Genomic DNA, 25750 nt, shown 5'->3' with positions numbered 1-25750 from the left:
CATCAATTATAGTTCAATTAAAAAAGAGTGCTCTCGGTTCTACAGGTTGGGTTTAGAACCCAAGTAAGCATCAAATCCAGAAATATTTGCACCAAGATAGTAAGAGTAATTCAGAAAACTCAATCTTTTTTTTTTTTTATTGGAGTATAATTGCTTCAAATGGTGTGTCAGCTTCCGCTCCACAACAAAGTGAATCAGCTATACATACAGAAAACTCAATCTTTAGATCAAATTAGCCCTCATTTGAGATTTCGTCCTTTTCCAGGAGGAGGATGAAATGGATTCTGGCACGATGGTCCGAGCAGCGGGGGACGAGATGGGCACTGTCCGAGTAGCCAGCACCATGAGTGACGGGGCCAATACTATGATCGAACATGATGACACGTTGCCATCTCAGCTGGGCACCATGGTGATCAACTCAGAGGAGGAGGAAGAGGAAGGCACTATGAAAAGTAAGGCTCTGATTAAACAGACTAACTTCGCAGGCAGACCACGCACATTCCAGAGAGCAGATTCTCATGGTCCACATGGACTCAGTCTTGAAGCTCCTGTCTGTTGTCACAGTCAAAGGAGTAAGAGTGTTGGAGAGTTGGGGCAGCAGTGGAGGGTTCGGGGAGGGAGGAAGCCGACATGTGGAATCAGAGGCAGGAAAGCATCAACAACAAGAAGGGATTGACTTTCAAACCTGAACGGCCATTCTCTTGTTGAATGTTGTCACTTTTTCCTTCTTTTCCTTGATCTGTGGAGGTGAGCACATACATTTGTTTTTTGTTTCTTTTTTCCAAAGTGATTGTTTATTTTATTTTTGTTTAATTTATAGTGATTGTTATTGATTTAAGTGATTACGTGACTGTTTAATTTATATTGCCCAGATCAATGTATGATAGTTCCAATGGTTCTACATCTGGGCCAGCACTTGGTATGGGCAGGCTTTGTAAATGTAGACGACCTAGTAGGTGTATAGTGGTATTTCATAGTGGTTTTAACTTACATTTTCCTAATGACTAATGCTTTTGAGCATATTTTCATGTATTTCTTGGTCATTTGCATATCTTCTTTTGCTTCTCCCTCCTCTCCTTTGTGCTTTCATTATTATACATTTTACTTCTACGTAGCACATACGTTGTTTTGATGCATAATTCAAAGTGTAGTGAAATTCTGAGCTATTTATCATACATATTATCTTAGTCTGTTTTCATGGTACTCTGTGTGTCTAAACCAGACTTACCAATTCTCAGTCAATCTGTTAAGGATGAATGTACAAATTGAAGAGTCCTATCCAGTCCCTTCTAGTGTAAACCCATCTCTGCTGCTTTTCTTATGCTGCTGATCATTTTTACTTGGCCTATGACTGAGGCCTAACACCTGTGCTCAGTTCCCGTTGAAGAGGGCCATCCTTTCCTCTCCCTTCAGTTGTTTCCTTTCCCTTTACTCTGTGCATTGCAGACCAAGGCATGGAGAAAAGGAATTTGGGAGTACAAAGTGGTAATAATAATTGAGTTCTAAACGTACAATTTAGCCTGAGCTTTGCGTAGGTTTAAAGCATTGTCTCTATGATCTTTTCATCATCTTTTTTTTTCTTTCCTTTTACTTTATTTTTAATTAATTTTTATTGGCATATAGTTGATTTACAATGTTGTGTTAATTTCTGCTGTGAATCCGTTATACATATACATATAACCACGCTTTTTTAGATTCTTTTCCTGTAGAGGTCATTACAGAGTATTGAGAAGAGTTCCCTGGGCTATACAGTAGATCCTTATTAGTTATCTATTTTATATATTTTAGTATGTATATGTCAATCCCAATCTCCCAATTTATCCCTCCCCTCTCCTTTCCCCCTTGGTAACCAAAAGTTTGTTTTCTATATCTGTGACTATTTCTGTTTGGTAAATAAGTTCACCTGTACCACTTTTTTAGATTCCACATATAAGTAGTATTTTCCTTCCTTTTTTTAAAATTTAGAGTTTCTTCCTCGAAACCAGGGACTGATTGGCAAACTATGGTCCACAGGCCAAATCTGACTTGACACCTGGCTTTAGCAATAAAGTTTTATTGGAACACAGCCATGTCCATTCATTTGCTATTGTCTGTGACTGCTTTTGCACTACAAAGGCAGAGCTGAGCAGTCGTGACTGAGACCATTGGCCCCCAAAGCCTGAAATGTTTACTGTCTGATCCTTTACAGACAGAAAAAGTTCTCTAACCACTGCTTTAGACCTACTGCTTTGTGATTGATTAATTCATTCAATAAATTTCTCTTCAGTATCCCAGGTACTTTGCTAGATGCTGAGGATACAGCAGGGAATGAAGAAACAGTCCTTGCCCTGAAGGAAGTCACTGTCTAGTCTGTGGGACAGACCATTTAATTACACTTCAGCATATGAAATGGGCTTTAAAACAGAGGTAATCTGAGGGTGTTGGCGAAGCAGAGTGGAAGAGTATTTAATTTAGGCTGGGGATTACTGACAAATTTCTGGAGGAAAAAGGCAGGAAGGTTGGCAGTGAGTAGGGTGGGTGGAGATGTTCCAGCAGAGGGAGCCGTGTCCACAAAGTCCAAGTGGCAGTGAGTTCAGGGCAACTGCAGCTGGTTTATTGCGGCTAGAACACACCGTTCCAGGGCTTTAGCTCTCAGGCAGCCCTCTTGAATTTTCACCTTCCAGGTCTGTGTATTTATAACCAACCCTTTGTTTTTGAAGGGAAAAGGTTTTCTTGTTTCTTTTTTCTATTTTGGGGCCAAGGCTCATCGTCTGTGTTTGGCTTCAGGTCAGAATTAGACACACTGTGGAAGAGTAGTAATACTGCCGCTGGACGTGTGAATTGATCTGACTTTTCCGGAATGTAGTGCATATCAAGAGTTTAAAAACTTCAAGCCTTTCACTCAGTAAGTTCCACTTCTAGGAATTTGGCCCAAGAAAATAATTGAAGATATAGAGAAATTATATCCTAGCTTTACAAAAGTAAAAAGATACATTAACATGTTGCTATGCACATAGAAAAAAGACTGAAAAAACCAATCCAAAGGCCAGAGAAAGATAAACCAAATATGAAAAGTAGATAATGGGATTATAGGTATTTTAAATTTTATTTATTTTCCAAATTATTTTCTAGAGTTGTTATCAGAGAAAAAAATCACACCAGAAATACTGCCGATATCATAGTGTATCCTGTAAATTAGGACTTAGAATTCTGCATGGCCTTAAGAATCCTTTTTTTCTCCCTTCTTCCTCCTTGCACTGTTTTTTATGGCCTTAAAAATGGATATTTACAAGGAGTTTATTAAAACATTGTCACTCCCTGCTAGTCTCTCTTTAAATTCTTATCAGAAATGTGTTCTTGCAGTATGTTTCATTCCCTGGACTCGAGATTTGGTGTTACGTAAATTATCGAGTGAATGATGCGCACTAAATTTATTTTTTCTTTTGCTCTTTTAAGCAGCTAGCCCGTGTGATTTGTTAGGAAGGTTTGTTTTGCAGCAGTGGGCTGCTGACTTCTTTCTGTTGACTCGGTATGCTATATCGTCTGCTTGTTTTAAGGGCTTTAACTGTGCAGTTGATTTTAATCCCTAGATGATTATAATAACCAGACTGACCCATTAACATGTGCTGTGCATGTACATGTTATGGGAAATCCACCTTTTCAAATGTAAAGAATTAATTTTGTTCCAAATGTAATTTTCGTATTTTAAGTGCTCATTAATTCAGTGGGTTGTTTGCTCAGTTTCTGAGCTTGGATGGTTTTAGCACGTCTAATGAGAAACATGAATCTTTTATTATAGTCATGAGGGAAAAACCCATTTAAAAACCTCAACAGTCACAGCTAAGTGACGTTAAGTAAACTTAGTTCACAATCTGTTTCAGGTCTTGTAATTAAGTTTTGAGTCACAAGTTAGATAGATTCGCCACTTAATTCTGAGATCTTTACTCATTATCTTAGGAGCTATTGAAACTTTTCATTATGGAAAATGAAAATATATACAGTTACACAGAATAATATCATGACCCCTATTGACATGTAACCAGTTTCAAAAATAACTCACTGCCCATCATATTTCAGCTCTCCACCAAAGAGAATAACAAACTGAATTAATTTAAAGCAGATCTGAGACATTAGACCACTTCTTCATATTGATTTCTAAACATTTAAAGGAGACTATCTGACCAAGCTTGGCTTAGATAATAGCTATCTGTGTTACATTGGACAATTCTCTTTCCTTATATGGGCCTCAGTGCCTTAATCAATAAAAATAAAGAGTTATTAATCTTCTTTATTTTCCTTGTCCCTTGTAGCTCTAATTGTTTATAAAAATTATATAACTCATGACTAATAGAGAACTGAAGTTTCTACAGGTTAAAGTTTGTGAAAATAAATAGGGTTTCACCTAGTACCTTAGAAAAGTTAGATATTTCAAATGCCTCTATTCTCATTTACTGTATTAAAAATTATTTATACCAACAGTATTACAACAGTATTAATGCACTGTTACAAAAGAAAGTAGTTCACCCCTAAGTCCTCTTACTCCAGCAAAGAACTCCTGTTCTTGACCATATGCCTGTATAGTTCCTATATGGTAATAATTTGCTTAGATATTCTAATTTCTGATTAATTTCTCCCGAATAAGCATATACATTTTTCATGTTGTTGCATAGTCCTTTTTATGTTTATCACACTTAACAGTGTTTTTTGGTCATTTACCCATTGCTGGGCATTTTGGTTGTTTCCAGTTTTTCACTAGTACAAATAACTCTGCAGGGAACATCCTACATATAAGTTTTGCCTTCCTTTTAATGTTTCCTAGGAAAAATTTCCAGAAGTGTTTGAACAATTTAATGTGCAGGTATTGCCATATTGTCCTCCAGAAGGTTTGTAACAGTTTACCTTCCACAAGGATTAATAGCAGCTATCAGTATCCTTAGTTTCTTCCCTTTACAGCAGTTTCTCCTTTATATTTTCCGTTTTTTAAAATCTCTCTGTGCCACTTTCTGGGTGTTAGCCCTGGATTCATCTTCTAATTCTATAATTCCTTTTTGAGCCACGTCTAATCAGCTGTTTGACCCAGACATTGCGATTTTTTCAGTGGCTAACATTTGCTATGGTCACATGGCTAGTAAACGCGGGAGCTGGGAATTCAAAGAACTCCAAAGTCTATGGTCTTTTCATTCTACTGAACTTCTGATTTGTTCTGTAAGCCTACCCTTATGTTAATGGGCATTAGATCCATAATATAAAACCCATGAAAATTCATGGTAAGACTGGTGCTGGCTTTTGAGGGGATTCCAAAGATACCTTTTTTTTTCTTTTTAAGAAACAGTTGTTTTTTTTTCTTTTTTTTTTTTAACGTATATATGTATCTATTCTTTTTCGAAGTCTCTTCCCATTTAGGTTGTTACATAATATTGAGCGGAGTTCCCTGTGCTATACAGTAGGTCCTTGTTGGTTATCCATTTTAAATATAGCAGTGTGTACATGTCAAACAATTGTTTTTTATATATAAATTATTTATTATACCCAAGAAGATAGACATTATAACTGTTAATAATAATCATTAATGATTAGGCACTTAATATCTACCAGGTACAGTGCTTAATCCTTTGTAAGCATTTCATATATTTTAATCATTACAACCGTGATGTGTGGTGTTTTCATAGCCTGCCCCCGGCCTTTTACAGAAGCAGAAACTGAATTGCCAAGAGACTAGGTAACTTGCTCGTGATTACATAGTGATTAACAGAAGAGCCAAGACCTGAAGCCAAATACGTTTGATTTCAAAGCTCATGCTCTTAACCGTTATATTATCCTGCTCCTCAGCAGAGCCCCTTTATTAAGTTGTTAAGGGACAGGACCAAGGCTCATGTTACAAGGGCATCTGATGGCAAGTCTCAGCTTGCGGTGTCCCTTGCTGGTTGTTTGAGTACCTAGCCTTGCTCTGTGTCTGCCCAGGATTTCCAGACACAAAGGGCACAAGGTTTTCAAAGGGAACCTGCCTCTGATGATTTTGTTACATCTGAGGGAGTATGTTTTGGTTGTGTATATCTGAATCTACCATAAAGAATCAGATTGCAGTTGGAGGGAGGGTTAGAGTGGGGTGTGATTTGATTGCTTTATGAGAGACCCCAAGAATACCTGTCAGAACCATAGAGGTAAACCATTGTCCACACTACTTTGAAAACCCGTGTCTGGATAAGCTGTCAGTTTGGGGATTTTGGAAGGCTTCTCCTGTTTGTCTGTGTCACTGGGTTTTTTTGCATTAGGACCGTAGAAGAACTTTGCCCTCACTATTTGAAAGGCACATTCCTGAGGTGACTTGAGAGGTTCTGTGTCAGTGTCAGGGTCCTTGTACTTTCTCTGGGCCGGCAGAGGGAGCTCTGTCATAGGTTATGAGTTTAAATGGTGTTGCCACTTGTGTCCACAAATCCCCTTTCTATGGAAGGCTTCATTCTAGATCAAGACTGTTATTTATTTATATTTTAACATCTATTTTAAGTAACCACAGCATCACTAGGGCAATGTCTTTATTTTAGGTAGGAGATTGGATACCTCATACTTGGCAAAGTTCAAATAAGACTGAAGTCAGTTAGAACATCTCAAAATAGTTTAAACTTTTCCTTTCTCTTCCCACATTTCTCAGTAGACCATAACCAGAACTGATGTTTTCTTTCTGCAGCGTGGTACCACGCATATAGTTTCGAACCTATCATCAGCTAAAATGGCCCTAACAAAGTAATTGAATACATTAAAAAAAAAAAACTTAAAATTCTTGTGCAGAACTGACTTGGGAAAAGTTATTATTTTGTTGTTGTTGTTGTTGTTTTTGTTTTTTTGCGGTACGCAGGCCTCTCACTGTTGTGGCCTCTCCCGTTGCGGAGCACAGGCTCCGGTCGCGCAGGCTCAGCAGCCATGGCTCACGGGCCCAGCCGCTCCGCAGCATGTGGGATCTTCCCGGACCGGGGCACGAACCCGTGTCCCCTGCATCGGCAGGCGAACTCTCAACCACTGCGCCACCAGGGAAGCCCGGGAAAAGTTATTTTATGTATCAAAATAAATATTAACGATGACAGTTTATAGCTTTTCTTGTGTAGCCTCTTTAGTTTTCGTTTAATTTATTTCCATGTTGACTATACAAGTCTGATGCTTACTTTGCGAGTAGCCTTTGCCCTTTTTCTTTTCTTTTTCTTTCTTTTTTTGTTATTGGTTTGCAGTGGTTCTTTATATGTTGGATACTAATTTTTTATTAGTTATGTGCATTGTAAATATTTTCTCCCAGCTTGTGACTTGCGCTTTTAATTTTTCAGGATATTTTCTTAGAAAGCAACTTTTGTTTTCATGAAGTCCCATTGGTCTGAATTTTCTTGTACTGTATGTTTTTTGTGCCTTCTTTAAGAATTCTTAATAATATATTAAAAAAAATTTTGTTTTATATTGGCGTATAATTGACTTACAATGTTGTGTTAGTTTCAGGTGTACAGCAAAGTGATTCAGTTATACATATAAATATATCTCTTCTTTTTCAGATTCTTTTCCCATATAGATTATTACAGAATATTGAGTAGAGTTCCCTGTGCTATACAGTAGGTCCTTGTTGATTATTTTATATATAGTAGTCCCAAACTCCTAATTTATCCCTGCTCCCTACCTTTTCCCTTTGGTAACCAAGAAATTCTTAATAATATTGTAATAAATTTATATGGTGATAGATATTTACTAGACTTATTGTGGTGATCATTTCATAATGTATGCAAATGTCAAATCATTATGTAATACACCTGAAGCTAACATAATATTGTATGTTGACAACATTTCAATTAAAAAAAGAAATTCTTTCCTACCCAAATGTCTTAGAAACAGTCTCCTATTTTTTTTCTAAAGGTTATAAAGTTTTACTGTTCACATTTAGGACTTTAATATATCAGGAATTTTTTTTTAGTTTACAGTATGAACTATAGTCATCTTATTTTATTCCTTCCATCTGAAAGACTCGCTTTCTCCCTCCATTCAGATCTTTGGTCCTGTTACCTTCTCAGGCCTTCCTTGACCATCTATCAAAAATAAATTCCCCTCCCCCTTTTTAATTCTTCTTTCAATACAGATTACTCTTGAAATTTATATCATTATTCTTCCATGTAAATTTTAGCATCGGGGGCTTCCCTGGTGGCTCAGTGGTTAAGAATCTGCCTGCCAATGCAGGGGACACGGGTTCGAGCCCTGGTCTGGGAAGATCCCACATGCCGCGGAGCAGCTAAGCCCGCGAGCCACAACTACTGAGCCCGTGTGCAACAACTACTGAAGACTGCGTGCCTAGAGCCTGTGCTCCACAACAAGAGAAGCCACTGCAATGAGAAGCCAGCTCACCGCAACCAAGAGTAACCCCCACTCGCTGAAACTAGGGAAAGCCTGCGTGCAGCAATGAAGACCCAACGCAGCCAAAAATAAATAAAATAAATAAATTTATAAATTTTAGCATCGGTGTATCCAATTTTGTAAAATACCACTGGGATTTTGACTGAATTGCATTGAATACACAGATTAATTAGGCAGAATTGCCATCTTTATGATGTTAATTCTTTCTGTTCATGAACATGGTTTATCTTTCCATCTGTTTGGCTTATATCTTCTTTTTGTAGATAACTTTATAATTATATCTATAAAGATGTTTTAGATCTTTTGTTAAATTAATTTTTATGGATTTTTTTTGTTCTAATAGGTTTTCTAGAGTTTTTGTTTTTATGAAGACAGTCTGTGAATTAGTTTTTCCTTTTGATCTTTATACTTATATATTTTTTCTATCTTACTAAGACCTGCAATAATAGAGCTGGTAATGGACATTCTTGTCTTATTCCTTATCTTAAAGAAAATTCTTCTAGTAATTTACCATCAAGTTTGATTTTGTAGTAAGTTTGGTGTAGGTACCCATTATCAGGTCTATTTCTAGTTTAAGAGATGTCTTTTCTAATCAAAATTGTTGTTAAATTTTATTCTTTGATTTTTGAGTTGAACACTTAGCTGTTTAATTTTCTTGCTTACTAATGTATTCAGGTAACGTAATTTTTTCTCTAAGTTCAGTTTTCACTGCATCCCATAAGTTTCATATGTGGCACGTTGTAAATACTTTTTCCCAGCTTGTGATGCTTTGTGCTTATCACATATTTCTTTTTTAACCCATGAATTATTCAGAAGTGCTTTTTAAAAACCAAATTTTATGAATTTTTTTAACTTCTTATTTTTAGTTTTCAATTTCAGAGAATTGTGGCTAAAGAACACAGTCTGTGTGATACCGGTTTTTTTTTTTAAAGATTTTTTGATGTGGACCATTTAAAAAGTCTTTATTGAATTTGTTACAATATTGCTTCTGTTTTATGTTTTGGTTTTTTGGCTGCCAGGCATGTGGGATCTTAGCTCCCCAACCAGGGATCAAACCCACACCCCCTGCATTGGAAGGTGAAGTCTTAACCACTGGACCGCCAGGGAAGTCCCCGATACCAGTTTTTTGATGTTTTCTTGTGACATTTGTGGCCTAGTATGTCAGTAATTTTTAAGTGTTTGTGTGCCTTAGAATGTGTGTTTTCTAATTGTTTGTAGGAATCTATATATATACAGTAGATTTAGCTTGTTAATTGTCTTCAAATATAGCTATTCCCCACTAATTTTTGATACTTGATCTTTTGGTTTCTGAGGGAGATATGTTAAAATTGTTACTCTGTGGTTGTGATTTGTCAATTTTTGTTAATTTTGAGACTTATATTTTTGGGGGGAGGACTTTTATATTTTGAGGTTGCATTGTCTGATGCATATAGATTTAAAATTGTTAACTCTTCCTGGGAATTGTTCCTTTTATATTTGACTTTCACACCTTCCCTGAGATATGGGAAGTCCACTAGTTATGAGCTTCCTGCCATACAGAATGAGGAAGTTCAAGTTAAAAGTTCAGCGTCTTGTCTAAAGTCACCCTAGATGACAAACCTTTGACTTCTAGTCCTCATTGCTACTGTGGTGGAGGGCTTCGTGTTAAATATTGTGAAAAGCCTGCCTTTCTTGTCTTTTGACACCTATTTCTAGGCTCTTCAAACCTAAGGCTTTTGTGATGTTGGTGTTTGGATTATCAAGACTCATAGCTGTGATAATACACAGACAAGGTTTTATAGCTAGGTAGATTGACTGAAGTATGATAATGCAAATGTGATAAAATGTTAACATTTGAGGAATCTGGGTGAAGGTTATCTGGATAGTCTTTGTAACATTGGAAGGTTTTGTATATCTGATATGTCAACATAAAACATTACATGATTTTTAATTCATGATTTTCAGCTTTTAGAAATAAACCTCAAGAGGCTAACTTGGGATAGTTCATAAATTTGAAAGAGTTTTACTTAAGAGTTGCCTCATAAAATAGTATCTTGAGGTTGTTCGTTTTTACTGTTTCAGCTGTTACATGTCATTAATATTGACAGAAATTTGTGCTTTAGAAAACCAAGCATATCACACAGGTTTAGGAAAATGTTAATTTTTTAAATTAGTAATCCTTTTATTGAAAAAAATTATATTGTGTCCATATTTTAAATTGAGGTATAGGTATTTTATAATGTGTTTCAAGTATACAGCAAAGTGATTCAGTTATATTAATTATTAATAATGTCATTCAAAGTAATATGTTGGACATTGAATATCATTAGTAGTGCTATGAAAATAATGAAATTTTGTACATATTGCCATCCGTGTATTTTATATTAAATTATATGTGGGGTTTTTGTTGGTGTATTTTAATATGCAGAAAAATTATTTCACCATTTCATTATCAAGCGAACATTTTTTTTGAAAGGAAGAGAATTTCTCCTGTTTTAGTTGATCATTATCAAATAAGATATTTAGGAGCAAAAATGAGAACTTCTATAAGTAGAGAAAGAATCCAAGCTTTCAAAACATATTAAAAATATGTTGTCAAATAAACTACATTATTATACTTTACTAATACTTTAAATATCAAGTGTCTTTGAAAACAACAAAAAAAGTTCTTTTTTCAGAGGCAGAGATAACAAAAAAATCCTGGAGCAACTGATCCCGAATTGCATAAATTTGTAGTTTAGCAGTTAAATGCTTTTGCCCCAAATGAGGAAATGACAAGCCAAAGGGTGGCCACTTAAAATATGTACCTCATCTACTAAAGATTTGACAGGCAACAGTTCTCCCTTCCAAGACTCATTGGCTATGATATGGTTTTCTTGTCCTCACTGCCTTCCCAAGAGATACATGGCAGCTGGTTCCCCCTCCTTATCTCACGGCTTATTAGGCCACCGGGGATGCAGAACTTGGACCACTGAGTTGAAAGATTGTTTCCACTGACTCAAGCCTTTTAAATTAGACTCACTGAACTAAAGGGAGTGAGTGGATGATTTCTATTTCAAACTTAAATTTCTAATTGTATTCTAATGAATCTCTTTGAAATAGAATCTTAAAGCATCGTGGCATAATTAAGTTAGAGCAACTCAGAACCATGTTTTGGGTAAACTGCTGTGATAGTATTATGTGTTAAAAACGTTACGTATTTATAGTTTCCCAGAAAGTCCTAGGTCTCACGAAGGCACCTATTGTTCCTGTGAGTTTCCTCATGTTAAAACCAAAGTCCAGGATCTTGTTAAAATGATTTTATTTCAACACCATTGGTCAGATGCTAATTTCAGAGCTGTGTAAGATGGAAATTCTTGACTCACAGCCTATCTTCTTTCCACCTGCAGTTTTTTGAAGGGGACTGTTATAACAGTGACTCCGTTGTGTGTTCTCTATCTCATTCTCTCTAACTCAGATTATAACATTTGCAAGGACAGTTACTAGGACATAAAGTACTACAGGGATTTTAATGCTTCTTTTACTACAATAACCTTACTGTCTGATTTCAGATCCCCTCAGGATGTTTAAAACTATCATCAGAGAATATTAAGTGTCCATATACCTTTGCCACTCACCGTCAGCATCATATGAGAATTTCAGATAGCATTAGTGTGCTTATATGTACCAAAGCTAAAACTTAAAACGTAGTTTGGTTAGAAGCATATCTCTCAACAAGGGTAGGAGAAAGAAAAAGGAGTAGCGGAAGGAACATTAATTTTTGGAATCAGAGTCTTTGATTTGAAACTTGGCTCAGAATTTTATAAACTTCGTCAGCTTTGACAAGCTATTTCTTTTTTTTTTTTTTTTCCCCTTCGGTACGCGGACCTCTCACTGCCGCGGCCCCTCCCATTGCGGAGCACAGGCTATGGACGCGCAGGCCCAGCGGCCATGGCTCACGGGCCCAGCCGCTCCGCGGCATGTGGGATCCTCCCGGACCGCGGCACGAACCCGCGTCCCCTGCATCGGCAGGCGGACTCTCAACCACTGCGCCACCAGGGAAGCCCCAGCTATTTCCTGTTTTGAGCCTCAGTTTCCTATCCTGAAAAAGTGAAGCATAAAAGTTCCTATTTTGTCAGGTTGTTAAGATGATAGGAGATAGATAGGGAAAACGCTTGGCATAGAAATGCTTAAAAATGGTAAGTGGGTTAGTAAGTATATAGTAAATAATGGGTCTTTTAGTGCATGACAGTGGTTTTTTTTCATTGGACCTAAAAATTCCTTCAACCTGAGCTACTTTTCTACATCCTAACTCCTTTTCTCTTGCTAGTCATGTTTTTTACTTTTTTTTAGTTTGTACCCTCCACTTCTGTGTCTAAGCCCTGGCATGAAGATGGTTGATCTAAAGGAAGGTCACTTGTCAGTTTCAGTAATGTTTTTAAAATGTGCCGAGGAGAGAGAGAGAGAGATTGATTCACGTTCCTTGGTAACAGGATAACACGTTTTGAGAATCTGTTAAGCAGTAGCTCAGAATATAAGATGGTAGATTATAAAGAAGGCTAGACTTTGAATCTACCTGAGCCTTCCTTTGTGAAGTTTCAAACTGTTATCTTAAAACTGTGAAATTTATTACTGACTGGATTTTTTTTTCCATCCCTGAAAGATAATCAGTGGGGTTCACTGTGCATTTATCAGAATCTCCCTCTAGGGTGGAATTTACAGCAGAAGAGCAGAGACCTTGATCCTCAGACTTTTCTCACAGTTGCACAGATAATTCAAGGTCATCCTGCCAGAGTGGAGGCTAAATCCTAATTGTTTGTGCAGTTTTTCTAATTATGTCCAGATGCTGGGCTCACTTTTATCTTTGGAAACGGTTAACATTCTTGATTCTTTTGGGATAAGCCAAGAAGCACAGACATGTGGTGCCTGAAAATTCATTCAAACCACCTGCCAGACCACATGTTAGGATATGAAAGTACCAGATCTCAGTGTGACATGGCTGAAAGGCTCAAGGCCTGTCTTTTGAGGAAGATAAGGTGCTGCTCCATTAGAGTTAAATTGGTAAAAGGAGAGCCAAGAATAGCCATGGGGGAAATCTATTTTCCAAAAGAGAGCAGTAGCGTGGTAGTGATGAAGAATAAAGGAAAAAGTCCAAAAGATATACTTTGGCTCTTATACCTAAGAAGCAGATAAATCGGTTTTGATCAGTTAGGGGAATATATTTTTCTGGTGCTCTAAGCTGTTCTGACCTGCTTACTCTTGCTCAGCAAGAAAATGGAGATACATTTTGATGAATTTAAATGAGTCCCAAAGAAAAAGTAGATGATTCTCTTAAGTGCTTATGCTCTAAAAAAAATATCAGCTTGGAACTAGTATTTGTTAAAAATAAATATTTAATACCCACCAAAAAGTATTTATTAGGTAGTCACTATGTGTCATTACTGTGCAGTGTACAAAAACCAAATGACACGTTTACTGCTGACCAGGAATTTGTTGATTAAAAGGGGAAGATGACATTTGTCATTATCTAATATGTATGGAGTGCCTACTGTACTATTACCGTTCTTTCTAATTCCTTACATGCCTGGAACATTACTCCGGGTGCCTCAGACAGTGGTATTTGATGTTGACATAACTTAGTTGAGGAGATAGGGCCTCTACATATAAAGGTGATAATATAATAATAAGACAAATGCTGGGTAAGTGGTTCAGAAAAATGTTGAAAGATTTGTGAGAACTTAGATATATAGAAAAGCTGGGGACGATATTCCAGGCAGGTACAGAGTCAGAAAGGAGGGGATATATGTTGAACATTCAGTTTGGCTGAAGTGGGTGTTGACCAGATACTGGAGGACCTTGAATGCCAAAGTAAGAAGTTTGAACTTGACTTTGTTGGTAATAGGGTAATAGAAAGACATTTTGATCAGAAAAGTGATGTAACAAAGTGGTTTTTTAGGACAGTCAGTTGGATGATATGGAGTTTGAAAAAACTGGAAACAGTGAGGCCAATTAGGAAATTGTTGCAATAACCAAGGTATGGATCGTTCTCACCGGCAAACCTTTTGTATATCTTTTTAGGTGTGCTGCCTCTATTGCTCTAGTTAGTAACCCCTTGAAATCTGGATTTAGATCTCTTCGAATAGACATATGGAAACACACTAGACTTAAAGATCCAGAGCTTCATTGCCCAGAAGTCAAGTCAGTTTACACAGAGGCAGAGTTACCAAAACTGGTTCCTGGAAGAGTTATTCAAAAGTTAGACTCTGGGGAACCTTATAACTTACGGTTCTGGCAATTCTTAGTGGTTTCAAAGAACATTCAAAGGAATATTTATGGCCACATACAGAAACTTGGATGGTAACTTGTGTAATTAAATGAATTAATACATGTAAAGCACTTAGATGCCCAGTCACAAAACCAAAACCAAAAACCACACACATAATAAATGTTAGATTAAAAAACAAAACAAACAACCTTATGATAAGGTGTATTATTCCAAGCCAGAAGAAAACATGTGAGAGATTATTTGAGTTGTTTTCTTACAAGTATTCATGCTTGAAACAGAGAAGAAAATGTAGGCTTTTCCGAATTCTCTACTTTGAACAGGTAGAAAAGAGTTATTGTAGAAATTAAGGAAAGAGTAGGTTGACCATTGTGGTTTACTTGGTGACAGTCTTGAAAATGAACATTTAAAATGGAAGGGCATAAAGTTTAATGTCTAGTGGTTGGTCATTCCAAAGGAAAAGATGGGCCTCAGTCTTTGGTCAAGCTCCTGGCCAATTATGACTACCTTGGCATTGTGTTATAATCCAGAAATAAAAGTAAATAGTGGAGAAAAGGGATCTTTCTGTTTTTTAAAAAAAATTTATTGAAATATAATTCACTCGTTTAAAACATACAATTCAGTGTTTTTTAGTATATTTATGGAGTTATGCAACCATCACCACAGTCTAATTTTTTTAATTTATTATTTTTAATTGAGATATAATTCACATATAAAATTCACCATTTTAAGGTACAATTCTGTGGTTTTTAAAAATATATTAGCAGGATTGTGCAATCATAACCACTGTCAAATTCCAGACATTTTCATCATCCCCCAAATAAACCACAATCCTGTTAGCAGTCACTTCTCATTACCCTTTCCTCCATCCCCAGGCAGCCATTAACATGCTTTCTGTCTCTAAGGATTTGCCTATTCTGAACATTTTATATAAATGGAATCATATAAAATGTTGTCTTTGTATTTGGCTTCTTTCACTTAGTTTAATGTTTTCAAGGTTCATCAGTGTTACAGCATATATCAGTACTTCATTTCTTTTTATGGCTGAATAATATTCCATTGTAAGGATATACCTGATTTGTTTACAATCTAGTTTTAGAACTTAAAAAAAAAATTATTTATTTGGCTGCACCAGGTCTTAGTCGCGGCACACGGGATCTTCGTTTGCGGTGCATGGGCTTCTCTCTAGTTGTGGCACGTGGGCTCAGTAGTTGTGGCATACGGGCTCTAGAGTGCACGGGCTCAGCAGTTGTTGCGTGTGGGCTTAGTTGCCCCACGGCATGTGGGATCTTAGTTCCCCGACCAGGGATTGAACCCACGTCCCCTGCATTGGAAGCCGGATTCTTAACCACTGGACCACCAGGGAAGTCCCACATAGCATTCTTCAAAGAAAAATAAATATAAGATACAGTTGCTTATGAATTTGCCCCTTTGTGGACTTTGACAGATTGTCCATTTAGCTTGCCAGATGCTGCTTACAAAGAACGGGCCAGTCATAGTACAGGAATTCATGCATTCCCTGCATCAGATAAAAGAATCAGAGCAAGACATGGTGTTTTCAAAGTGCGACTTTTCTGCTGAGTTCATTCTCCCAACGGCTTCAGGTTTCTGGTATTATCATTCAGTGGAACGTCTTCATTTCCTGGGATATGTCTGAAAAAAAATACCCTGGCTCACATTGAAACAGAAAGCCCACCAGCCAGCAGAAGCCCTGGGGACAGCATTGCCTTTAGTCAGCTGGGAATGATTCTCTCACACTTTTCAGCACCGCTTGATGGTCTTGCTCAGGAGTGCCGAAAGAAGAGTCCCAGGGATAAGGTTACTGGGAAAATTTCATTCCCCTAGTCTTTCTATGCTCAACCTAACGGCAGTTCGGATATGTCAAGAATTCTCATTTTGATTTTAGACAAATTGCAATATGAAAGGCAGCTCGCCAGCCTTAAAGCCTGATGATCAGGGTTCAGATCCTATCCTCGTATAACCGTAAGCAAATTTCTCATCTAGAAAGTGGAAATAATAGTACATACCTCAAAAGATGGGAGGATGAAACGAAATGAAACATTGTGTAGCACTTGGTAAGTGCCAACAAGCACAGATCCTCCTCCTTCCTACTTTATTTACATGGTGTTCATGAAGTGTGGATGGCAACATCCTGTGGAAGCATCTGGTAGAAAACCTGAAACTTAGAAAGTATTTAATCAATGTTAGTTGAATTTGAAACCTGAGTTCCTAAAGACTGGAACTCTTTTTGTAGATATAGGTTGGTGTGTGTGGGTGTGATGGAGAGAGATTGAGACAGATCTCAGATACTGTATCAGTTAGTTTTTTCTGTGTAGCAAACCACCTCAAAACCTAGTGGTCAGGGACTTCCTTGGTGGTGCAGTGGTTAGGAATCCGCCTGCCAATGCAGGGGACACGGGTTCGAGCCCTCCTCTAGGAAGTGGAGCAACTAAACCTGTGCGCCACAGCTACTGAGCCTGCGCTCTAGAGCCCGCAAGCCACAGCTACTGAGCCTGCATGCCACAACTGCTGAAACCTGCGTGCCTAGAGCCCATGCTCTGCAACAAGAGAAGCCACCGCAATGAGAAGCCTGTGCACAGCAACGAAGACCCAAAACAGCCAAAAATAAATAAATAAGTAAATTAAAAAAAAACCAAACTAGTGATCAGCTGGAGCTGGCTGACTCCTGAAGGCCTCAGCTAAGACCACCTGGTCAAGGCCTCTCTCCACATAGTATTCTGCCATCTAGCATGCCCACTAGGTTTATTTACATGGTAATAGGATGTGCAAGCACTTTTCAAGTCCCTGCTTGCAATAAATTTGCTATTGCAGTGGCCATAGCAAGTCACACGGCCAGGCCTAGAGTCACTGTGGGAGGGCACTAGTAAAGGGCGAGGATACCAAGGCCACTTGGATTTATAGAGGCCGTTTTTGCAAATATGCTATTGTAGATACTAATTGTGATAGTAATGCAGATCTGTTTACTGAAAATTATTATCAGTCTATAAAGTCAAACTGTGAACAGGTGCTCTAATTAATTACAGTGTTATTAAGAAAATGTAGGTCACAATAGAAGTGCTGTTTCCTCCAATAAATTAAGTACAGTGGTGAAGGGCCCTCACATATAAGGAATCATTGTGGTGTAAACAGGTAACTTCTGGAATCACTAAATACAGGGATCAAAAATACACCTGTTTTTGAATATATGTTGTTTCTTGCCAGTTGAGGTGTCTTCCCCTCTCAGTTGATTCATTCATTTCTTCAGCTTTAGTTATATAAAACATTTTAATAACCTACATCTATTGATGATATTTTTATTACAGTTTTGGGCCAAGGAGAATTTAGTCACCTCTTCCATCTATTTTTAAAAAGCCCCCCAAACACCACTAACAACAACAGAAAGAAACTCAAAGAATCAGAGGCAGTCTTGTCACAAATATTTGTTGAGTAGGTCTGGTCTTTGGTTTATGTCCACGCACATCTAATTTGTGGCATATTTTAGATTAGAGACGATCAAGTGTCATCATCCCTCTGGAGTAAGAATTCCTTTTGAATGTTTATCAGTACCTAGGCAGGAATATGTTGTCATAAGCCACTGTCAAGTGATAGTATCATGGAACTTTCACAGCTGCAATGGGACACTAGAAATAATATGGCCCATGGCTTCTTTTTTAGATTGGAACCTGTGGTTTAATCAAGATCATATAGTCAGGACCAGAATCTAGATCTTTGAACCCCAGGTTAGGGATTTTTGTAGGGTATTGTGCTGCCTCCAAAATCAGTTTTAGCTATTCTGTAATCCTGTACACACAACCATTTAACTAATCATTTCACTGTAATTAAGTTTCTTGTATGTGTGTCTATTTTACTCCTGCGTTATACCTGAATGTGTGATTAGATTAAAAACTTCTCTTATTACAAAATTCACTATAGTTTTGGGAACATTGATTTCTGATAAATATTAGGTATAGTCAGGCCCCTGATATTGATATCAAAAGGTGAAACGAAAGGCATTTTAGATAGAGTTTCTTATTTGTGACCCTTAGTTGTTGAGAGGGACAAAGAATATTAGGTATTTTAACTCCAAAAATATTAGAGATCTTTAAGTGAGTTGCAAAGGGCTATTGTTATCAAATATAGAGGAATTCAAATATGTAGAAAGCAGATGTTCTCATTTTCTCATCTAAACAGTGATAGAAATTAGACAAAGAATTATACTCTAGCTTAAGAGATGTTTCTTTGATCTTTATGACATAGTTTAGATTTAGACCATAGAAATGTTATTGTTAGTGTTTCATCTCCAGTTTAAAGACTTGAATTTCTAAAATCCACCTATATTGCAACTGAAGGGAATTACTGAGGCATCATAGAAGTATATTGTACCAATTATACAATTTTTATTGTTGGATATGATTTTTTTTTAAAATTATGTCTTTATGGTTTTTGTAACAGTTCCACAGAAGAAAATATTTTAAATTATCTGTTATTTCTCTCCAGAAGTTACCATTTTTATTGATGAACACATTTCAGTCATTTCTTTGTGCATTTATAGAGAAGGCTGTGTAAACAGACATGAAATGACAGAAGTAATGAGGAGAGATTGATGCATGATATATACAACTTACCCTCAAATATTGTGTGTATCTTCAAAAAAAGGAGATATTCTGTTTTGTGTGTATTTCCTAAGAAAGAGGATAAAGTTGTCCCTTGGTATAGGTGGGGGATTGTTTCCAGGACCCACCACGGGTGCCAAAATCCACAGATGCTCGCAGATGCTCAAGTCCCTTATGTGAAGCAGCATAGTATTTGCATATAACCTTCACATGTCTTCCTGTATACTTTAAATCATCTCTAGATTACTTATAATACCTAATACAATGTAAATGTTATGTAAATAGTTGTAAATATCATGTAAATGACATGTAAATAGTTGCTGGCTTGGAGCAAATTCTAGTTTTGCTTTTTGGAACTTTCTGGATTTTTTTTTTTTTTAATATTTTTGAGTCCTGGTTGATTGAATCCACAGATGCGGAACCTGCAGATACAGAGTCAACTGTACCCTCTTTTATTACCACAGTACAGTTGTCAGGTGGTGATTTTTCTAAAGAAGGGCTTTTCCCTTCTCTCCTAATCCCCTTCACTTTTAGATTATTACTCTGAGCTCATGGACTCTTTTTTTATTCAGTGTTTTTTGTTTTGTTTTGTTTTGTTTTTGATGCTCAGTGTCCCAAAATTTACCGGTGGGAGCCTCTCAAGGTGGCTTCTGTGTCCTGTTGATATGTCCGTGTCAGTTTGTGAGTACTTGTTTTTTTTGGCACAAAAAGATGTTCCAGGCTCACTTTGTACTTTTCCTGCCCTAGACCTGGAATCAGCTATTTCTCTTAAGAAGGCTTAGCTCCTTGTGCTGGGGAATGGTATTTGGAAACCAAAATCTGAGTGCTCATTGCTAATGGAGTAGCCATCGCTTCAAGACCTTTTAATAAAAAAAGCTCAGCAAAAATTTTTTAATAAATCATGAGTTCATGTTAATACCTCGGTTTAAATTCAACACACCAGCATTTTTTGTACCTTCCTCAGTTTCATATTTTGATAATTAAATATTGCCAGATCCCCTTCATAGGGCTTGTACTACTTTGCATCCAAATTCAGCAACGTATGAGAGTGCCTGTGTTGCCACAACCTTACCAGCAGATAGGGTATTGTCAAGCTTTTGACTTTTGCCAAATTGAAATGTAAGAAATCGCATCTCCAAGTAATTTTGATTTGAATTTCTCTCATGAGTGAACCTACATGTTTTTTTCATGTTTAAGGACTAATTGGGTATCTTTTTGTGTATACTATCTTTAGCCCATGTTTCTACCTTTTTTTGGGTCTTCTTTTCCTTAATTTTTGGAATTCTTTATACATTTGGGAGCTTATCTTCCTAAGATATAAAGAACTCAAATTTATTTTTAAAAGAAAATTATTTTAAAACCTTTATGGTTACTTGTTGCCAATGTTCGAGTTCGTCATTTGTCTTTCATCTTGGCTTATAGTGAATGTGTGCTTAATTTTTATTTTTTAATTTATTTTATTTTTGGCCGTGCGTCAGGTCTTAGTTGCGGCAGATGGGATCTTCGTTGAGGCATGCATGATCTTCCGTTGTGGTGTGCGGGCTCTTCCTTGTGGTGCGTGGGCTTCTCTCTAGTTGTGGCGCACAGGCTTAGTTGCCCTGCGGCATGTGGGATCTTAGTTCCCCGACCACGGTTCAAACCCATGTCCCCTGCATTGGAAGGTGGATTCTTAACCACTGGACCACCAGGGAAGTCCCTATTTGTGCTTATTAATTTTTAAAAATCTGTGATATTTCCTTCACACAAAGAAAACATCCTTTTTTTTTTTTTAATTGCATCTGGGTTTTTGTCATGGTATGTTAAAAAGCCTTTTTCCTCATTCAGGTTTTAAATGCATTGCATTCACACATGTTTTCTTCTAGTACTTATGGTTTCCATTTTTACAATTAGAGCTCTTATCCATTTGGAGTTTTCCTGGTCGAAGGTATGAGGTGTGGATACAATTTAATCTTTTTTCAAACAGCTATCCAGTTGTTTGGATATCCATTTGGGCTTTCTACTTTGTTTCTAGACTTTCTATTCTCTTCAGCTGGTCTGAACCTAGTATCTGGTCCGGATTTGTTTTATGGCTGCACCGTGTGGCATCTTAGTTCCCCAACCAGGGATCGAATCCACACCCACTGCATTGGGAGCGTGAAGTCTTAACCACTGGACTGCCAGGGAAGTCGCAGAATATTTTGTATAAAAGTACACTGCGTACTGCGTATTTCAGCCATCTATAGCACGGTCACAGCTGCTGGGCTCAGGAGGCCCTCTAAACACCCCTTTTGATGTGTAGGATTATGGGTAGGCTTGCTACAGAGTTGTCTCTGAGCCAACCTTCTCCTCTGGTGGTCCCAGAGGAAGGCACTGATCAAAAGGACTTTCCATCCGAACTTGTCAGGAAATCCAAAACACCCCCATTTTTACAAGTTTCATTTTGTTGCATTTCCTTCAGAACTGTATTATGAAATAATACCTTTAATTTAAAAAGTAAACAAAATAAGCGTGAAAAGCACTTAACATCATACCTAGAACAGACAAAACAAAACAGACATTCAGCACATAATTGTTAACTGGTCCTAGCAAATATTGTGTTTGATCCCTAATAAATGAGGGGGCAACAGTGAAGTAAGCTATTGGCAGCATCTGGAAGTGGGCAAATCTGAGATTGGCTGCTGTTGAACTTGGCAGTGGTGATGGTGAGTAAGATGACAAATATCTGAGAGGCAGTCAGGGCGCTGGCTCGAAACTGGGACTAGGCAGATGTCAAGAGATAAGACTGCCTGGAACAAGGGTTCTTGGAGAGGAAACACTTGCTGTTCTTTATCTCCTGGACCGTTACCCGTTCACTTCTTAAGGCTCTGAACCTTCTGGTCTTTTTTTCTGGTTACTGGGGGAAAAGGCAGTATAAATCCACATGTTCATGCAAAGTACTGAAAAAAAAACTTCTGTACTTCCCAGTATAAGACTGCCGTGAAATAGGTGCATTCAGCTAACTAGGTTTTTAAGTCATGCCAGGTAAAGTTATTCTTTCGGTGATTGTTACTAGTTCTAACTAGTAACTGCTGTATTCTGCTCTCATATGGTAGCTGCTGTTACATAACTACTGATTCTGCTCTGCTATATAGCTACCCTGCTATGTGACTGCTAACCTAAGCCCTTCTACCAGTCTTCCCTGACCACCCATCTTGTAAGATTTCTTCATCTCCTGGGCACATGTAACTTTTACAATCAGTTCTATCTGTTTAATATTTATCCTATACTGTCTTATTTTAAAAAATATTTAAAAGAATTAAATAAAATCACCTATAATCCTACTATCAGAGACAAATCCTGTTAACATTTTGGTCTATTTTTTTCTAGTCTTTTTTTTTTCTCCTATGTGTATGGTTTTACAGAGTTGAGATTGTACTGTATATATAATATCTTATTTTTTCTCCTTTATCATAAACCATTTGTAAATAGTATTTTAAAAGTTATACAGGGCTTCCCTGGTGGCGCAGTGGTTGAGAGTCCGCCTGCTGATGCAGGGGACGCAGGTTCGTGCCCCGGTCCGGGAAGATCCCACATGCCGCGGAGCGGCTGGGCCCGTGAGCCATGGCCGCTGAGCCTGCGTGTCCGGAGCCTGTGCTCCGCAACGGGAGAGGCCACAACAGTGAAAAGCCCGTGTACCGCAAAAAAAAAAAAAAAAAAAAGTTATATAATATTTCATGGAGTGGGTTGTGATTTACTTAGATTTTCTTTTTCATGCCTATTTTTCTCGTTAGTCAAATTAGATTATGATTTTGCCAAGGGAAATCAATCACTATGATATCATCCCCCCTTCCTGACTCTAATTCCTGTAGAGCATATTATATATGTAAATGATTAATAAATATTTTGGCTTGCTTCTCAGTTTTCAGTCTAAATGTTATAGGAACTCTTTGCTATAGGGGATCCAAAAAGTATTACTTGTAGCTGATGTAGAGTTATTGCATCACCAAGTCTTCCCATTTAGAAAAAGGGACCCTGGGGGGGGCTATGAATCCTCTGAAATTCTATGAAAAGTATTTTGAGTGAGCATTTGTGCTTTTTCCTATAGTTTTCACTAGAATCTTGAAGGACTCTTTGTCTAACAAAAAGCCACTGATTCCATTCCATCCCATCTGGAGACAGATCCATTTACTAAACTTATCTGAAATCTGAGATACTGTATTTCACCTTTTGTTTTTCTTGGTTTTCAGGAAGGGATGAGACCATGCAGCCTGCAAGACCATCTTTCCTTGAATACTTTGAACAAAAAGAAAAGGAAAATCAAATCAACAGCTTTGGCAAGAGTGTCCCTGGCCCACTGAAGAACTCTTCAGATTGGAAAGTTCCACAGGATGGAGACTATGAGTTCGTAAGTAGACTTGGAAGCAGATGGTCATGTCTGCGGGGGAAAGTTGTTTGAAATATCACACATCCAATTCTGTCGTTTCACTGAAAGTGCAAAGTGCTTGAGCATTTTATCGTGCAGCTCACAGCTCCTCTAAATGTGCCTGGCGGCAGCTCCTGACCTAAGAGCCTCAGGAGTCTGAGACAACATTTTGACTGACATTTGAGCTGTTCCGAGGGCCCCCAATTAATTAGTGGCATCTTTTTTGGTTTAATAATTATTTATTCACTTGTCATTTTTCCTTTTATTGAGTTTGAATTTGTTAATGGTAAAAGAAATATTTAGTCATCCAGTGAAGGTGCACTGTCTTTACTAGTTTATCTGGGATTGTGATTTTATATTTAAGAATTAGACTGGAGGGCCGTTAGTGCTATTTTGTAGTGTCTTTGTTGTTTGGCTAACCATTATCCTAATTTCAGTCTCTCTGAGAGGATTATTCTGGATTTTGTCCGAGGCTGGATATTACATAATTCCAAAGTTTCATAGGAAAAACAGGGTGTGTATTTCCTCTTTCTGCTGTGGAACATTTCTCCCTCAACCACGGACACTTGTTAATGTTCACAGAGATTTAATGTGTAGAGGCAGTAAAAAAAAAAAATGTGCAGAAAAAAAAAAGCTAAGGAGTCTGCATTCCTTTTCTAGAAAAGGATTTTCTCTTTAGGAGTATTTAATTTTTACACTCTTAAATTCTGTCATAATTCTGTTGTTTATAAGAACATAGTTTGCACATTAGATTTGGATTTGGGGAGGCTTTCTAGTCCTGGCTCTCTCCTATCCTACTGACCGGTCTAGAGGAAATGATGTCATTCTTCCATAACATAGTTTCTGCTTTTGTTGAGTAACAGGAATGTCATAGTTTATACAACTAATGATAGAGATCTTTTGAGGACCAGAATAATTCACCTGAGGTTATTTAACCATTAGTCCCTGAACTAGGACCCAGGTTCATTTGTTTTATTATCTGTTTGTTCACTCATTTACTTATTAGCTCTTTGAGTGCCAGTATGTGCTTGACACTCTTCTAGGGATATAGTAGTGAACAGAACAGTCAAAAACTCATCCCTCTTGGAGGTTTCATTTTAGAAGAAGGAAAATAAGGAAGTAAAATATTTAGTGTGTCAGATAGTGGTAAGTGTTGTAGCAAGTTTGAAGCAGGAAAAGGAGATTGGTGGGGAAGGGAAGGAGAGGGAGAGGGAGGGAATGTGTGTGTGTGTAAATGTGTAGCAATTTAAAATAACGAGTTAAGGACGTTCTCATTGGTAAGAAGATGAGAGAGTGAACTTCGTGACTACCCAGAGAAAGAGCTTTTCAGGCAGCTGGAGTAGCAAATGTAAAGGTCCCGAGGCAGGAACTTGTTTAGTGTGTTTGCAGAACAGTGAAGTGAATAGTATGTTTGGAATGGCATCAAGGGGATGTGTTGTAGCAGGAAATGAGATCAGAGATGTAATGGGGAGTCAGACAACGTTAGGGCTTTTGTGTAATAATAAGGACTTTAGCTTTTAGTCTGAGTGAAATGGAAAGCTACTGGCAAGATGTGACTTGATCCTACTTACGTTTTGAAAACATTATATTGGTTGCTATATTAATGCACTACAGGAAGACTAGATTTTGTGAACACAGGTGTAGTGTTGTTACCTACTATACAGAAGAGGCCAAATATGGGGCACGTCTGCTGCCATTCCTCTCTTCTAGGTCTTTGGCATTCATATTTTCCACTGAGTCAGGATTCATCTTCAGAATCCTTCTTAACACAGTGTTCCAGGCCGACACTGTTAATCAGAGTAGACTCAGAGATTCGAATCTTCATGTTTGCGATTCCATGTTGCCTCTGTAGTTGTCGTGGACATCTTTGTAAGGACTGATTTTCTCAGTTTAGTGAGTCTTTAGGTAAAGATGAAACAACTTCTGGATACCAAATCACATCACCATTGTGATAGAATGCTTAAGAATCCTCAAATCTGTATTCCCAGGTCTAGTTAATGATCCTGAGATTCCAGTCACTTTAAGCTAATCATTAATTTGGGATCAGCAGTTCCAGTGTTTGAAGAATTCACTTCTCTCTGCCATAGCCTTCCCATACTAAGATCATTGCCAGAGAACTTATTTTGATAGGCAAGCTACTTATGCAAAGGGACTTTA

The 25750-nt window shown here is 37.6% G+C and overlaps 1 protein-coding gene across 3 annotated transcripts in view; it reads left to right on the top strand.

Annotated features, from left to right (window-relative positions):
- STK4 (serine/threonine kinase 4) overlaps positions 1-25750 on the top strand; it is an 89918-nt gene that overhangs the window by 27410 nt on the left and 36758 nt on the right. For all 3 annotated transcript variants that reach the window (XM_029219977.1, XM_029219978.1, XM_029219979.1), the window contains 2 exons: positions 266-452; positions 23418-23575. In XM_029219977.1, coding sequence (XP_029075810.1) covers positions 266-452; positions 23418-23575 — 345 coding nt within the window. The remainder of the gene's footprint in view (positions 1-265; positions 453-23417; positions 23576-25750) is intronic.

The sequence above is a fragment of the Monodon monoceros genome, unplaced genomic scaffold (assembly GCF_005190385.1).
Source record: "Monodon monoceros isolate NGI ecotype Baffin Bay Population unplaced genomic scaffold, NGI_Narwhal_1 Super_Scaffold_13, whole genome shotgun sequence".
In the NCBI taxonomy this organism is placed as follows: domain Eukaryota; kingdom Metazoa; phylum Chordata; class Mammalia; order Artiodactyla; family Monodontidae; genus Monodon; species Monodon monoceros.
This window is presented reverse-complemented; position numbering and strand designations above follow the sequence as displayed.